The sequence below is a fragment of the Acanthopagrus latus genome, chromosome 1 (assembly GCF_904848185.1).
Source record: "Acanthopagrus latus isolate v.2019 chromosome 1, fAcaLat1.1, whole genome shotgun sequence".
In the NCBI taxonomy this organism is placed as follows: Eukaryota; Metazoa; Chordata; class Actinopteri; order Spariformes; family Sparidae; genus Acanthopagrus; species Acanthopagrus latus.
Genome location: NC_051039.1, coordinates 5754438 through 5771029, shown reverse-complemented (window position 1 = coordinate 5771029; position 16592 = coordinate 5754438). Strand labels below are relative to the sequence as shown.

Here is a 16592-nt window from a genome sequence, read left to right as displayed (position 1 = left end):
TAGATTGAATGTGCGTTGTCACTAGTTCAGTGGGTGAGGTAAGGTTTGTCCAGAGCTTATTACCCAGCGTGGCAAGTGAGGAAGCGTGGGGCGAGTTCTTCCTGTTTACACCTCCAAGTTTTTCATCTGTGCTGTGATTAAAGGAACAGTTCGTCCAAAGAATGTAAAATTCAGCCTCATGATGGAAAGGCGGGTGAAGTTTCATAGTCCTCCAAACATTTCTGGAGCTTCACAGCAAAACAGTGTTGCCACGTTCCCATTATTCCCCTGAACGTCTCAAGTAGCGTCTTAAAACACCAACTAGAATGAAATCATCCAGGTGTTTGCGTCAAATTGTTCCCAGTTATCATTATGAGCCAGCTAAATAAAGTGAGATAAAAAAAAAGTAAAAAATCCTGGATCTGTCTCTTTATTTGGATCTGCACCAAAAGTGAATGGGAGAAAATCCATTCAGTAGATTTTGTGTAATCCTGCTGACAAACCAACCAACCAACAGAGGTGAAGAAGAAGAAAACTTAATGTTATTGATTTGAAAAGACGTTTCCACACACTTTCTTTAAGACAAAATCTTCACTGTAGCTGTAGCAGCCGCGTGTTGAGGTTTTAAATAATGCTTTTTTTTTTCTAAATCAATTTAGGGATCTTGCATTACACTGGACAAGCTGTATGGAGCCATTTTGTAGGTTTTTGGGGGGTTTTTTGCAATAGTTTTTTAAAACAAAGTCTCACTGCAACTCTGTTTTGCTGTGAAGCTCCGGAAATGTTTTGCTGGTCACAAACATTTCACCTGACTTTCTATCAGCATGAGGGTGAAGAGTTAATGACTGAATTTTCATTTTTCCTTTAATGGAATGGGTATTTGTTAACCCACCTACAGATACACTATCTAGATGGATGTGTTACGCAAATTAAAAGGTATTTAGAAAGAACGTATCTCGCTTTATTTGACCTCAGCTGTTCTGTGAGGAGTGGCAGTATAAACACGGTGTACCTGTGGAGACGAGGCCGACCGGCACCTTGATGAAACAACGGCACACTTTCACTTTCACAAGTTTCCACATCTGTAGACACAACTGCACAAACAGAAGGAGGATGCGTGTCGTGAGAACAGGCTGCACCGCCAACACCCTTCCTCCACAATAGAGGATCATAACACGGCGTGGGCTCATTCGGACTTGTGAGCACCTTTGGGTCTGACGATTCGTGTTGTTTCTGTCCCACAAAAAGAAAACTGGGGATAATGTTTGTCCGTTTCATCCCTCTGGTTGTGTGTTTGGTGAGTTTCCTGCGCAGCTTCCATGTGTCCGGTTGTGGTAAGTGGCGAAGGATTTTCTAGTGTTTTATTATGTTTTTTGTTTTGTTTGTTTGTTTTTTACAATTTTTCCATCCTGTGCCTTTATTTTCAAGTCACATTTGAAATATACTTGTGTGATTCTTTCAGGCAATCATGCGTCTGTAATTAGGTATTTCATTCGTTAAAGTATTCAGGTACTTTTGTTCTTGTGAAGTGCTCAGCAAGTCAGTTCAAATCAATAACTAGCAGACAAGTAGATATCTTGAATAAATGAAAACGTCAATTTACAACAATTTGAGTTTGAATTCATTTGTGTGGATGTTGTTAATTTACAGTGCACAGGACACAAGTGTGTCCCCACTGTGCATGCAAAATAATTAGGCAGCATTAAATATACACACACTGAAGCAGGACGATTGCTTATTTTTTTATCAGTGTGTCAAATTGTGGCTGTATTTCCCCATTGTTTAAAGAACACTGAATTAATAAAGTACACCTTCTTCCTCTTCTTACACTGAAGCAAAGCTACAGGCAGCTGCAGCTCTGACTGTCACTGTGTGGGAGGACAGATTGAAGTGTTTAAACATTCATCTGATTGCTAACTTCACACAGAGCTGTTTAAAAGTCAATATTGTATCTGTGTTACAGACCATTTAAGGCTGCCTGACAACATACGCTCCAGTAATGAAGCGATTAAACTATTTTTCCCTTTTTTTAGTGTCTGAAAAGATTCTATGTAGGAAAAAAAAAACATTGCATTAAAAAAAATGTGTTTTGGTTTCTTGAATGTTACAGTTTTAGATGTTTTTGCTCGTTTTACTTAAAGCTGCTTGAAATCACAACCTTTAACTTCTGTGTTACAGATCACAGCTGTGCAGATAAACCTGTGTTCACTCCATCCAGACTGGTGGTGAAGTATGGTGACCCAACCAGTGCGAATTGCTCTGTATGTCAGCACTGCCAGAGCAGCTTTGGTTTGGAAATACCTGTGGGAGACAAAGAAATAAATGGACATCTGATTTCATGGAAGGTTGACCATTTGACAGAATGGAGCCTTTCTCCTATGTGCTATTATAATACTGCAGCAGGTCACCAGTGTTGTAGCAGCCTGAATATAACTGTATACAGTAAGTGAACTTGTTGCTCATGATGATTTTATCATTATTTTCAGAATGAGTGCTGAAGGAGTGGAGTCACAGTACTATACTTTAAATTACATTTCTTGATTTGTTCTTTCACATATACAGTGATTTATATTAACTGTGTCTCGATCTCTCTACACTTCTCTGTGTCCTCTTCCCTGTCTCCTCAGATCCTCCAGACAATGTGGTCTTAAACATTACAGGTAACTCTTGGGTTTGGTCTGAGGGCCAGAACATCACTCTGGAGTGTTCGGTCCAAAATGTTGCTCCTGTTGAAAACCTCACTGTGACCTTCTACAGAGGACAGAGGCAACTAGGTCAGAAACAGTCTAACAAGAAATGGGATAAACCAGTTTCTGAGACGTTTCACCTGGACTTCACTTCCACTAAAGAAGATAATGGAGGAGAGTTCTGGTGTGAAGCTGAGCTACTTCTGGGACCTGACGGACCGCAGCCCCCTCCAGTGGTGAAGTCACGAAACTTCTCTGCAACTGTCTTCTGTGAGTCTGACAGCAACAACAACAACAAAAAACACCTCTATTATGCATTAAGACAAGTACTGAAACCTTGTAGTTATACAAAAATAGCCAAACAGAGAGTGTGTATTATAAATATGAAGCTACAGGTCAGAGCTGGTTCACTTTAGCACAAACACTGGAAACAAGCGCAGTCTTGGTAGCATTGTTCTGTCTTAAGGTCAAAAATCGCCCCGCTGGCTCCCAGCATGTAATATAACAAACACACACACACACACACAAAACTTCACTAACAAAAGATACTGTTCCCTTCCCTTCAAGTGTTTTTAACAGGTTTCCAGTTAAATGGCTGTGGTTACAACAAGTTTAAGATGTTTGGCATGTTTTGTTCTACGACATCAAATAGAACCAGCAGTAAACGTCCCACAATTTAATTATAAAACATTTTAAAAAATGGCAGTTGCTAAACAAGTGGCTAAACGAACACCGACAATAGATATGATTTACATCATACATCCATATTTAGTGGACAATAAACTATTTATCAAAAACAATGTTTACTTAGACCGTAGAAACACAACATAAACATGTTAATGTGACTGTGAATAGTAACTGACTTATGAATGAAGCTGTTTCTGTGTTATGTGTTAAGCTTATCTCTGTTATTCTGGATATTTACTGTTTGCTCATCTTTTCTTCACTGCAGCTTTTTGCATTCACCACTAGGTGGCACAATAGAACAAGTACATCATTTTCACTAGTCAAACATGTAATGTGCAGACATAAAAGTTATATAAATCTCATGGATTTCTCGAGAAGAAAGAAAAAAATATATATGTGTGTTTTTTATTATTAATAAGGCAACCTACTGTTTTAATATGTGTATACATGTTTAGATCAATGACATGATAAATTTGGCTCTCCTCCCTTTCCTCCTCCATCACGACACAGATAAGCCTCGGCTGAACGGGTCATCAAGTCCAGATCCAATCACCATCAGACAAGGAGACCCTCTCCACCTGGACTGCTCAGCTGTGGGAAACCCCGAACCCACATACGTGTGGGTGAACCACCAGTCATCTAATAGTAGTTCCTCTGAGGGAAGTGTCTTCATGATCACATCTGTAACTCCTGCTGATGAAGGGCTGTACGAGTGTATAGTCCGTAACGATGTGGGGGATACCGCTGTGGTGTTTAATGTCACTGTCATAGGTGAGTTCACACTTTAACTGTTCTCTTCATCTGTGTTTACTTTAACCTCTAAAAACACACTGACAGCAGGAGTTGTCTTGGTAACCACCTTCATCATCATCATCATCAACAACAACCACTAATGACAAATACCGTGTGACCCCGCCATCTTAAGAGAAACGTTTTAAACTTGGCAAAGTCGCAAGCCAACAGTCGCACAAGTGAAGTCATCTAGTTGAACGGTCGCCAAAACCTGTAACTGACAGACTCTCCTTTTATATGTCTGCAGCTGCTAGATATGACTAAGACATGATCATTTTGGTACCTATCTGATTCCCAAAGATAGTCTTACGTGTGTGAATGTGTAAATGAGAGGCATTAACTGAAGGCACTTTGTAAAAGAGTGCTTTATAAAGTTCACTCCATTGAGTTGGATTAGTTCACGGGGAAGAGCTGCCACATCCAAGATGGCGGCGACATCGACATATAGCAGCAACGGGCGCCAACCTGCTCAGTGAAGGCGTTTGACACAAAACTAGATCACGTTTTACATTGTTTAATACGAACAGCAACTTTTGGATTTGAACAATTACATTTAAAATTCACAACAGGATTCCATTTTTTTCTCTCTCTCCCTACTGACTGCTGCATAAATGTTTTACCAAATAACGTCCACCGGAAGGGGCGTGGCTTCGGCACTCCATAACTAATTTTTTTAATGTTTTGGTTTGTCCAGGGCAAGATGTGTAGGATACAAAGATGATTAACTGTTTGAAGAAAATTTAACAGTTGAAAAATAAAATTAGTTATTTAATGATGAATAGAAGATAGAGGTATAAATAATTGTTAGTTTTTGGGGGCCCATGCAATGTCATCAACAACATAAACATATATATGATATATAATGTGAAGAGGTGTCATCACTGTCCTTCAGTTGAACTTTCACAGCATAATGAGTCAGCTGACGATGTGTCCGTAGGTCTGGAGTTTTACACAACCACAGTGGAGAACCCGACCACAGTGACGAACCCGACCACAGCGGAGAACCCGACCACAGTGACGAAGCCAACCACAGTGACGAACCCGACCACAGCGGAGAACCCGACCATGACACCAACAACAACAGAGCGGAGCAGAAGTTCCAGCAGCGTACTGATTCACAGGTTCATCTGGTGTTTTACGCTTTTGGTTTCTGTTCTGGTTTGAGTGAATTCACAGAGAACGCAAAAGGAGGTTTGTTGCTCAAACAACAGCTTGTATTGTTTATGAGTGTAATCGAGAATCAAAAAGGCATTTTATTGTATACAATCAGCTCCCTGAATACATCATGAAGGCAGCCTGTTGTGTGATCATGCGATGACCTGAGATCTAAACACTAAAGAACATCAACTTGTACGTGAGTAGTTTATACATTACTTTTGTTTTTCTGCATACACATATGCTACAAAATGCTGAAATAACTGTTAAGTTAGAGTGGCTATACTTTATAGTTAGTTAAAATAAAAGTGGATCTGTAGTGCTTTGAGCTAAAGGCTAACACCAGCATGCTAATATGTTCACAATGACAATGCTGATGGTACCCCATTAGCACAAACACTGTAAATTGTGAATTGTTCAAAGTGCAGATATGAAGCAGAGCTGAGATGTTAATGTGGCAGTGCTCTCTGTACTTATGTTGAAATAACAAGGTGTAACATTTCTCCTAAAACACTCTAAAAACATCTTGACCTCCGTTGTTTATTTGTGGCGTTCCATAATTACATTATTCTAAATGTTCAAACCCAGAGGAACCAGTAATGTAACAGAAGGTGCGTTTCATTCTGTCACCTGTCACATTAACTACCGGGGGGAAATTCACAACATGAGGATGGAAGTCTGTGAATAGCACACCGCATCTGTGAACGTTTCTGGTTGAGTCATATAGTCATGTATCATAGTTGTACCTATAAACATGTTTCAAACTTTTGTCCCGAATGCTTTACTTGAAATGTGTAAACTCATTTATTTCCATTGGCACTTAGGATGTATTGAAGTGTGATACCCAGTCTGTTATTCAGATTGTTTATTACACAATTGTATCACAAAGGCATTGAAATATCATTTATAGCTGTCAAAACACACTGAACACACTGCAGTGAATGACACTGTAAGTTACAATACATGAGACTATATTTTGATATAAGTTAAAAAAAAAAAAAAAACAAATAAGGGAGAAAAAACATTTTAATTAACATTCTATTAGATCAGAGCCACATTTGTTTTCCCTGCCATTTAAAATAATAACACTTTTTTATGTTGAATATCATGTTTTCGTTCCCTGGGTTCATGTGCAACAAACGTTAATGGGAATGAAAGTCAGATGAATCTCTTCTCAAGATTACAATCAAAGCATTAATAGACTACATAACTCTCCAAGCCCATTTCCTGTCATTGAAAAGCTCCACAACTCCTGACTCTCCCTGAAAATAAACAGGAATTGGCTTTTGTGCCACACTTTTAAGGCGTTACCTCACAAATTGTATTACAGTCTCCAGTGCTTCCACTCTTCAGAAGTTTTTCTCATCAGGCAAAAATTGTGTCATTTTTGGCACAGTGTTATTATCCACCGCTGGGAGGCACCATAGTAGAAATATCCTTCAGAAAATGACCTGATCATGACATTATATGTTTGACCACAACCACACCTAAAGTTATCAACAGGGATGTTTTCTCAGATGTTTTTTGTAAGGAAAGGAAGGAAGGATGTGTTATATTGTGATAATGAAAGCTCAAACTCACATAAAAGCATTGAGAACTCTGTGACTTGTGTTTGAACGTCAGGGCATTGATGTATCACGCGTACATGATGAATCCAGTGGAAATCGCAGTATGGGCAGGTTGGGACTCGTACGAAACCTCACCCCTCTAGCCAGTCCGGTTCTAAAGGATAGCGTTAGTCTGCCAGCCACGCATGAAAATTTAAACTTGCTGTGATTAATTGTTGCACACACAAGCAGCACATGAAGTCAAGTGTTGAGAGAGGACACAACCTAAAAACAGAAGCACGTGGAGATAGATGATTAGATGTCCTGAAAACCAGTAATGAGTCATCCATTGTGTATCTCTTCATGAAAAGGCGCTGTCAGAATAGAAATTTTGAAACTGATTTACATTTTTCGAGCTGGGGGAACTGAACAGTTTTAGATTCAGTGTCTTTATAAGAACATATGAGGATGTGAGAGGAAGGGAGGTCCTAACAGAGAAAAGTTAGACAGGCTGACAGGTAAATGGAGTCGAGAGTGAGTGTTGCTGGAACTCTTACACAGGATCCGAATGAGGGGATTTAAATGGAATCTGTGGATGTTTTTTCAATGTCTGAAATTTGGAACGTGTTCAACAATTTCCCATACAAGGCCCGTGTAATAAAATATAAGCCATTAACAGCAGCACCTGAAGGAGCAGGCTGAAACCTGAGCTGTGAGACACTAAAGAAAACATCCACATATTCCCTTTGAGTCCCCTCGTTCTGAGTTTAAGCAACACTTACAACTGACATACATCACCTCGGGCAATATGATGCGACAGGGCTCACACTGATGTCATCTCTGACGTTCATGACTACGAACTAGGTTTATTCGGAGATCTTGCAATTTTCCCGTTTAAGGAAAAAATGGGAAGTTTTGTAACCTTTCTTATGAATCCCATCCCCCACCACTTAAAGGACGTCATTTATTTTAAGACCAACTTCCTCTCACTATTAACTTTAGCTTTACTTCTGCGTTTCACTTCTCTTATTTTGCAGCTCTGATGGAAAACGTGTTCATTTAATGTCATTCATGTCATTTTCCAAGATTTACATGGACAGTTAATTTGCCTAGAGGCCTACACTGACATTGAGGTTGTTGATTTCAGTTTTTATAAAAAGATGAAACAGATAGGCATCTGGTTTCTGCCCCTGTGTAGAGTACGTGAAGATATAACTTGGCTCTCCCAGCTCATATTTGGCTTATCAAGCTGGTTCACGTGAATCTGGGGGAGACAGTGGAGGTGAGTGTAAACAGACATGTCCTGTTTCAAGCTGCCTCTGTTTATGTTATCTGTTATGTAACTGTTGAAGCTCACCTTGTCCTGCTCAAACTGTATCAGAACCGTTTTACTGGATCTGACTGCCCAACCTGTTACAAAGGGCAAGTTTTTCAAGATCATACAGAGGCAAGCTTGATGTAAAATGTCTGAGTTGTTTTCTGTTGTTGGCTATTAAATTAAATATTAAAATGGTTATATTTCCCAGTTTCATTTGCACTAATATTGCTTTGTTTTTAATGTTAATGTTCAATTCGTTGTTAGCCTGTGAGTTATAAGCTTTGTCTGACTTAACGTAAAGTCGTAAATAAATGCTTTCAATGAACAGTTTGAAATGTTGGGAAATATTACTTCCTGGGAGTTTGGTGAAAAGAGTATTACTCTCATGTATGCTATGCTAAATGTGGAGCTAATGTTACTGCTAGCAGCCAGTTAGCTTAGCACCCGTGCTACAGGAAGAAACATCCAGCCTGGCTTTGGCTAGCCTTGCTCTGTTCCAACCAGTAAGCTCACTAATAAACACATTGATTGTTTTAAAAATAGAAATGCCAAACTGTAAAAACAATGTTGAAAAAGAAGCTAAACCCAGCAGCTGCTTAGCATAGCTTAGCATGAAGGCTGGAATCAGGGGAAATAGGTAGTTTTTCTCAATCCAAACCAGCAACGACACCGATTTGGCTAACGCACCATGATTGTTTACAAAATACAAACACCTCGGTGTGAAAACAAATGCAGGAAATTAAGCTTAAACCAGCAGCTGCTTTGCTTAGCCTAGCTTAGCATAAAGACTGGAGTCATGGCGAATTGGCTGGCCTTTCTCTGTCCAAACCAGGTACTGTTTGTTTAATACATTTGAATACCAAAATGCAGTCTAAAAACAAAAGCTAGCTTATCTTAGCTAGCTTATCTTAGCAGAAGGACTGGAATCAGGGGTAAACAGCTAGCCTCACCATTTAACACCTTTGTTTAATGTGCAAATACTGAAGTGTAAAAACTGAACTAGAAATGAAGCTGTTCTGATAGTTAGCTTAGCGACACTCATCTACGCAGAAACATGGAAAAAAGACACACTACAGCTAAACACTTTATGGTATGGACTAAACAAGTGAGATGTCACATGTTAATTGGTCAGCTGTGAGGGTGCTTCTTGTTTTTTGTTAGCTATGCAAGGCTATTTACCCCGGATTTCACTCTTTATGCTAAGCTAACTGCTGTCTGTTAGCGGTAGCTTCACTTTTAACAGGCATATACATGAAGGGGAATCGTCTTAACTCAGCATTAAAGCGAATAAGACATATTTAAAATGTAAAGCTATTCCTTTAAAATGTAATTTTGTGTTTGCTTGATCTTAAATAGACTAAATAAATAAAAATCATTGTCATGTTACCCATTACATGACATCATTAACCACCTGTTAACCACAGGGTGGACGATTAGAGTGGTCCTGGTTTTGGTTCGGTTCAGATCGTATTCAGTCACTGTATAGTTAACCTTTATCCCAGTACTGTGGCTCTGCTGCTCTTTTTTCCAAACACCACATGCCATTAAAATATCTTGGCTCCTGATATGGAGTCCTGAAAGCTGAAGTGAGGGGGAGGGGAGCAGAGTAGTGGTTAAAAAAAGATACTTAAAATATGCAGCAGAGGGGAGGGGAAATCATGAACAATCCAGAATATCTAGAGTTTGAAGGGAGGGAGGGATTGACTTCCTGTAAGGACTCAACTGAGGGGACACTGACCTGAGGATGTTCAAATCTCAGGACTTGAAAGTCGGTTCATGTGCCTGACTTTTTCCACACTGAAGGGAGGAAGTGCTCTCAGGAAAGAGATAAGGGAAGTGAGTCTCCTGATGACTGAAGTCCCCCCTCCTTAAAAAATAGGCCTATCTCTGATTTAAAATGTGCTGAGGCTGATACAAGACTGCACTGTCTATCTGCATGTGTCCTGTGTGTGAAACCTTCAGTTCAGTGGGGCGGTGAAGAGGTGAGTCAGGGTCATGAGCTATCACTCATCCTCTGCGGAATGTACCGGAGTTTCCCCCACAGAAACTTCGGTGCTTCCTCTACCAGTTTCGATTTCATTTTTGACGAGTAATGACATCATGACAAACCCCTCATTAGCTGAAGACTGGCTGCTCTGCTCACACAGCTCCGTCTGTCCGTCTTTCATAGAAAACAAAGAGGGTGTTGACTTTTTTCAACGAGAGATTTTTTTTTAACTTTCCTTTTCAGTCGCTCTCCGTCCGACCTCGAGCTCACACGCTTCTTTCATCCCCGGGCTGCTTGTTTTCTTTTCAAGACCAGCTGGCAATAATGTTGATCTCCTACATATTTCTGGGTGTTTCTTTGCTGAACTCTCTGAACAACTTCCATGTGTCCAGTTGTGGTAAGTGTTCCTCATTTGCTGCGGTCTGAAAAAGGCTGTTTTATGATCCGCCATTGATAGTGTTGTGTCTTTCATGTAGAGATAACATCTAGCACAGCTGTGTGGGAGTTTTGTCTGCTTTCTGTCTGTTTTAATGTTTTTTCAGGAGTTTGTATTTGATCAGCTGTAGTGAAAAGTGGCGGTTATTGCTCGATTAACATGGTCCAGATTCAGTAATTAAAGGAGCACTATGTAGTTTAAGGGAATCAATTTTAATCAGAAGAGAAAAATCTTCATTGAGCTCAAATAAACTCTCTTTATTTTCATGACTGAATAACCAAACTGACCTTTAAAGAACAACACAGTTTCATACTGTTTTACTTTGTTTATATGTGGCGGACCCTGCCACCTCTCTAGCTTCACACAGTGTTTGTATTATTTCCTCATTAATATTGGAAATATTGAAATTCAGAGTTTGAATTTTTGCCTCAGAACTACATAGAGCCCCTTTCAGTTATATCCCCTGTTTCCATAGGCTATACATTCTTTGCTTTGAATTGTTTGTTGGCCATATATAGTTTTTCTCTGTTATTGCTTACAATGTACTGTAGTATTTTTATTTTGATATGATTTATATCTTCTGTTAAAGTGTTATTAGTGTAGTAATAAACACAGTATTTTAAATTTTACTGTATTTTCTCACGTTTTGAATGTGACTTAACATATTAAACCCTGTAAAAAAAATAAATGCTGTGGCAGCGCTGCACATAATTATGGCCGTGCCAGTAAAGCCACTTAAAATTCATAGCTGCTTATGTTCGGAGGAAACAAACATTGCATTAACAAACATAAAAAGCTGTTGTGATAATGGTATTTGGTGCTAATGTGACTTTTGGTTTCTTGAATGTTACAGTTTTAGATGCTTTTCCTCATTTTACATTAAGCTGCTTAAAATCACAACCTTTAACTTCTGTGTTACAGATCTCAACTGTACAGAAAAACCTGTGTTCACTCCATCCAGACTGGTGGTGAAGTATGGTGACCCAACCAGTGCGAATTGCTCTGTATGTCAGCACTGCCAGAACAACTTTGGTTTGGAAATACCTGTGGGAGACAAAAAAGAAAATGGAACTCTGATTTCATGGACGGTTGACCATTTGACAGAATGGGGCCTTTCTCCTACGTGCTATTATACTGTGCTGAATACAAATCACCAGTGTTGCAGCATCCTGAACATAACTCTCTACCGTAAGTGAACTTGTTGCTCATGATGATTTTATCATTATTTTCACAATGAGTGCTAAAGGAGTGGAGTCACAGTACTATACTTTAAATTACATTTCTTGACTTGTTCTCTCACATAATTATACTCATTTATATTAATTGTGTCTCGATCTCTCTACACTTCTCTGTGTCCTCTTCCCTGTCTCCTCAGATCCTCCAGACAATGTGGTCTTAAACATTAAAGGTAACTCTTGGGTTTGGTCTGAGGGCCAGGACATCACTCTGGAGTGTTCGGTCCAAAATGTTGCTCCTGTTGAAAACCTCCGTGTGACCTTCTACAGAGGACAGAGGCAACTAGGTCAGAAACAGTCTAACAAGACAGGGGATAAACCAGTTTCTGAGACGTTTCACCTGGACTTCACTTCCACTAAAGAAGATGATGGAGGAGAGTTCTGGTGTGAAGCTGAGCTACTTCTGGGACCTGACGGGCCGCAGCCCCCTCCAGTGGTGAAGTCACGAAACTTCTCTGCAACTGTCTTCTGTGAGTCTGACAGCAAAATCAACACAACACCTTTTGTTATCATTTTGACCTCGTTTGCAGAGATAGAAGAAATGTTTGATCAGTTATTTAAAGCTGCTCTAACCAACATTTGTGTATAAGCAAAGGATCACATGACTACCGGCTAGTGAAAGTGGTGATAAACCACTTTGATGATCATCCCCTGACTCTGCAGACCTTTATATTGTTTCCCTCTCTTATATTGTTCACCCTCGGGGGTTTACAAGACACCAGAAATACAGTTGCAGCGGTCAAACAGTTCTTTACATTTCAATACAAAATCGGTCTCAAGCCGAGCATCTATACAAAAACGGTCCCTTCCTGGGGCACAGCACAGGTTTTTCATGATCATCCAGCCAGAAGAAATCAGGATGAATGTAGAAGATTGTAGTAAAGAAGTTAAAAGAAGACTTTTTTTTAATCCAAGTGAATGTTAATGTTGCTCCGTCTCTGTTGGATGTGTAGTTTTACATGAACACATTGGCCATATCCACTTACAGGATGATGCTAATATGTTCCTGCTGCTCCCAAGTAGCCAACAAGTCACATAATGCAGGTTTAAATGTAGCCATATATATATTTTCATTGCTGTCAGTTGCTGCTTCCGTTGGCTGCTGACGGTTGAGCTGATAATGTGTTATTTTAGGCTTGAGTCTCACAAACCTCACAATGACACATCACATGGCCTTGCTGATTTATTTGCCAACAGTACAATGGAGTAACTTTGGTGAGCGATTACAAAGTTCCTTAAAGCGCCGCCATGAGATCCAGGCATGTTTTAATATGCATATAAAACACTGTCTGTGTTTGGCTTACAAGCTGTTTGTGATGTCACAAATCATGCTAGTAAAACCAGATTTTCAGTGAAATCAGAAAAGAAATTACAAAGCAGCTGTTCAATGCGAATTAGCAAATGATAGCATAGCAACTAACCCTGTCACTGTGATCATGTTCATATACTGACATGAGCATTAGGCTTAAAGCCCCACTGCGGCTAAACGAAGCCTCAGTGACTCATAAATAACATACCAGTAACTCTTAACATGTCACTGTCATTTTGTTACTGTGTCTAATACGGTGAAAAATGTACAGCAGCAGAAACTGAAAGTGAAGTACATCGGCCTGTTAGGGACGGTGCTGTGGCTTTAGGTACTTTCCATCCTCTGCTGTTTTACAATGTTTTGTCCATCTGGATCTATAATCTGATCAAATTCAAAATTGTTCTCTTTTTGCTGTAATAACGTGCTGTATTTCTTCCTCACTCAATCAACACACAGATGAGCCTTATCTCACGGGGGTGTCGCGTCCGACTGTTCTCACAGAGGGAAACCCTCTACAACTGGATTGCTCTGCTGTGGGAAACCCCAGGCCCACATACACTTGGGCGGTCCCATCAGGTGTGTCCCCCACCAAGAGCAGCGTTCTCATTATCAACTCTACAACTACCGAGGATAAAGGGCAGTACACCTGCTTTGTCAGCAACAACCAGGGGAACGTCACTATGAAGTTTGACGTGGACGTTAAACGTAAGTTTTGTCATGCCCAGTCTGTGACCATTACTGGAAAGAGAGCCATTTAACCACAATATTGCTTTCAGTTGTACTTTCTCGCATCAGTAGATAATTTATTCTAACACACAGGAAGGAAGTTCATTGGGACTGTTTTAGTGTTTGGTATCGGTCAGATCTAAAATATTCTCTGTTCCTCTTTTTCTTTCTGCAGGTGACTACACCAAATACTTCATAGCTGCAGCAATAGTAGGTGCTGCTGTGATTATCTTCCTGGTGGTAATTATATACTTCAAATACTACAAAAACACACGAATGGGACAGTACAACCTGAAGGACGTTTTGCGTTTGCGCAGACAGCACTCCGCTGTGCCCACTGCATTGTGAGTCTGCTGGAAGGCGTGAAATGTGTATGAAGACTTTTGAGCTGTTGCTTCGTCTCAAGGTGCAGCTAAGGGTCGCGCCCTGTGGGTCAGGGGCTAAGACGTCAACCACAAACCACAACATCCTCGGTTTGTTTCTCACTTGTGCTTCTCGCTCCCTCATCTCTCTACTGATGCTTTCTGTTTACACGAAACAGCCAAAACACTTTATGTATTAAAATAGTTACTCACATGCAGTAAGAACTCTTAACACCTAAATACTGTTAGTGAAAAATGTTTAGTTTAGCGCAGCTGTATTAAGACTAACTCCGGCTGCTGTAGAGATCACCAGGAGTCTCTGAATTAAAAGACATTCCTGCATATCATGTGGCTAAACTACGGCTTGAGGCATGGGGTCTTCAGGCTGTCTGAGGGTCTGGAGCCCTGCCTGCTTTGCCTGGTTGGTGATCTAACGTTAAGTAGGATCAGCTTGTTGTTCGGATGTATCTTTCATTTGAGCTGAAAGAGAAAGAACACGTGACTATGAAATAGTCAACATTTCCATCGGCATTCTGGAGCTGATGGACAACCTTGTGTTTGGTAAATACAAACAGGGTCTCTTGTTTTTATTTTTCTGTTTTTTGTTGCTATTATTGTCATATCTTCATCTATGTCACTTCCCCTGTTTGCATTTCTTGAGCTGTCACCTCACTGGTTTCAGAACATGTTGTCAGAGGACTGCAGTTGAAAAATAGCTTGTAAATACACACAATGTGATTAGAAAATGTATAATGTTCCAGCTGCAGGATTATGATGACAGACAACATTTTAAGTTCTACAAGTACATCTGAAACTGTGAATATCCTTTGATAATAGATATTCATGTGTATTACACCAGCACAGAAATGTAAAAGGAGGATTATAAATTAAAATGTCTATGGATATTTAACTACTTTCTGACTTTATATGTAGAGAAATGTTTTGTATATATATGTATGTATGAAGCTTATATGATAGAGTGAAAATTCTCCCACTGAACAGCTGTATGTCAAACCACTGAAAGCTTGAACCCGAAGTCATTCTGACCCACAGTTACAATGAAAAAGAGGAATTCATACCAGCACAAACTGTATGATAAAGAACTAGATAAAAGCTCTGACTGTGTTTTTTTAAATTCTTTATTTGAATAAATGTTAACTTTGAACACACAGTAAAATGCATCTCTTTCATTCGCATTCTGTTGTATTTTAAAGTATTTCCACGTAAATGGAACAAGGTACTTTACAAGCTTTTTATTCTGAATTATCTCGACTAAGACTCCAGTTTTTCAACATAAGAATCTGACCTTGACTCACAGTGTAAGATTTTCCAATTTGTGCCTGACCGTGCGACAAGATGGCAAGAACAATAAGCCCCAAAAGTACCACCTGATCTAGATGATGTAATTGTAGATTTCCTGTTTATGAGATTTTTTTTTTTTTGCTTGCTTGATGGGAAACTCCATGGCAGAGTTCTAGTTGAGGAGTGTGTCATTCCATCCCAGAAATGTTTCACTCCTTCTCCCTCCCCTCCCTTACCGCTCCTCTCGTACCAGGAAGGAATGAAAGCAGGACAACTGAGGACAAGATTAACTGTTATCCTAAGCTAATGTTCATGTAGGTCACATGGTATGTTTTATATATAGGCTGGTTTTGTTGTTGTAGGGACTAAAAGCATGTCCTCCCCTACAGTCATGCTGGTAAAATCACGCGGTTCAACGAAAAAGGAACAACAGCTTACATGTTTCTGCAGGATATGAGTGAAGATTGGTGGTGTGTTTTCAGCGTGATCACCAGCACAAAAAGTGAAAACACTTCCAGAGGAAACACCTGTGCTTCCTCAACCTCCTACCCAGGGCCTTAATGTTTATGATGGCACAAGTTCCTGCTTACACTTGTTGAATGTTGTTAAATAGCCCTCTCAAATGACCTTCTTTCAAAGTTGGCATTAATGTATTTCTCTTACTGCGTGAAAATGTATGTGTTTATTTGCATACAGGGCGGGAAAGTAAGATCCACAGACACATAAATGTTTTAATTCATCAATTGATGGTTTTAATAATGCCACATTTTAGCACCCCTACTGCCTGTACAAAACACCTATTTCCCTCCAAGTATGAAATAGCAGAAAATGGAATACTCAAGTAAAGTATTTTGTACCTTCACATTGTACGCCTGACATGCTTTCAGCACATGAAAAATGAAGGATAACTGCAAACAAACAGCGGTCGAGAAAGGACAATGGAAACTGAAAACCACAAAGTACAATTGTTTTTATAAATGTATGTTTTATACTATCTTACATTATTATGCTGGACATACATGTGCACGTATGGGTGTAGATGCTTGCTTGTGTTGTACTGTGTGATTCTG

The 16592-nt window shown here is 39.7% G+C and overlaps 1 protein-coding gene across 6 annotated transcripts in view; it reads left to right on the top strand.

Annotated features, from left to right (window-relative positions):
* The first annotated feature begins 798 nt into the window (after positions 1 to 798).
* The window catches only part of LOC119017275 (cell adhesion molecule 4-like), a 30026-nt gene continuing 14232 nt past the window's right edge, over positions 799 to 16592 (top strand). The window contains exons 1-6 of one of the 6 annotated variants that reach the window (XM_037093879.1): positions 8947 to 8997; positions 10396 to 10549; positions 11510 to 11776; positions 11964 to 12293; positions 13589 to 13837; positions 14034 to 15397. In XM_037093879.1, the coding sequence (XP_036949774.1) occupies positions 8962 to 8997; positions 10396 to 10549; positions 11510 to 11776; positions 11964 to 12293; positions 13589 to 13837; positions 14034 to 14206 (1209 nt within the window). In that variant the 5' untranslated portion in view covers positions 8947 to 8961 and the 3' untranslated portion in view covers positions 14207 to 15397. The other 5 variants (XM_037093869.1, XM_037093909.1, XM_037093899.1 and 2 more) reach the window with 5 other exon arrangements.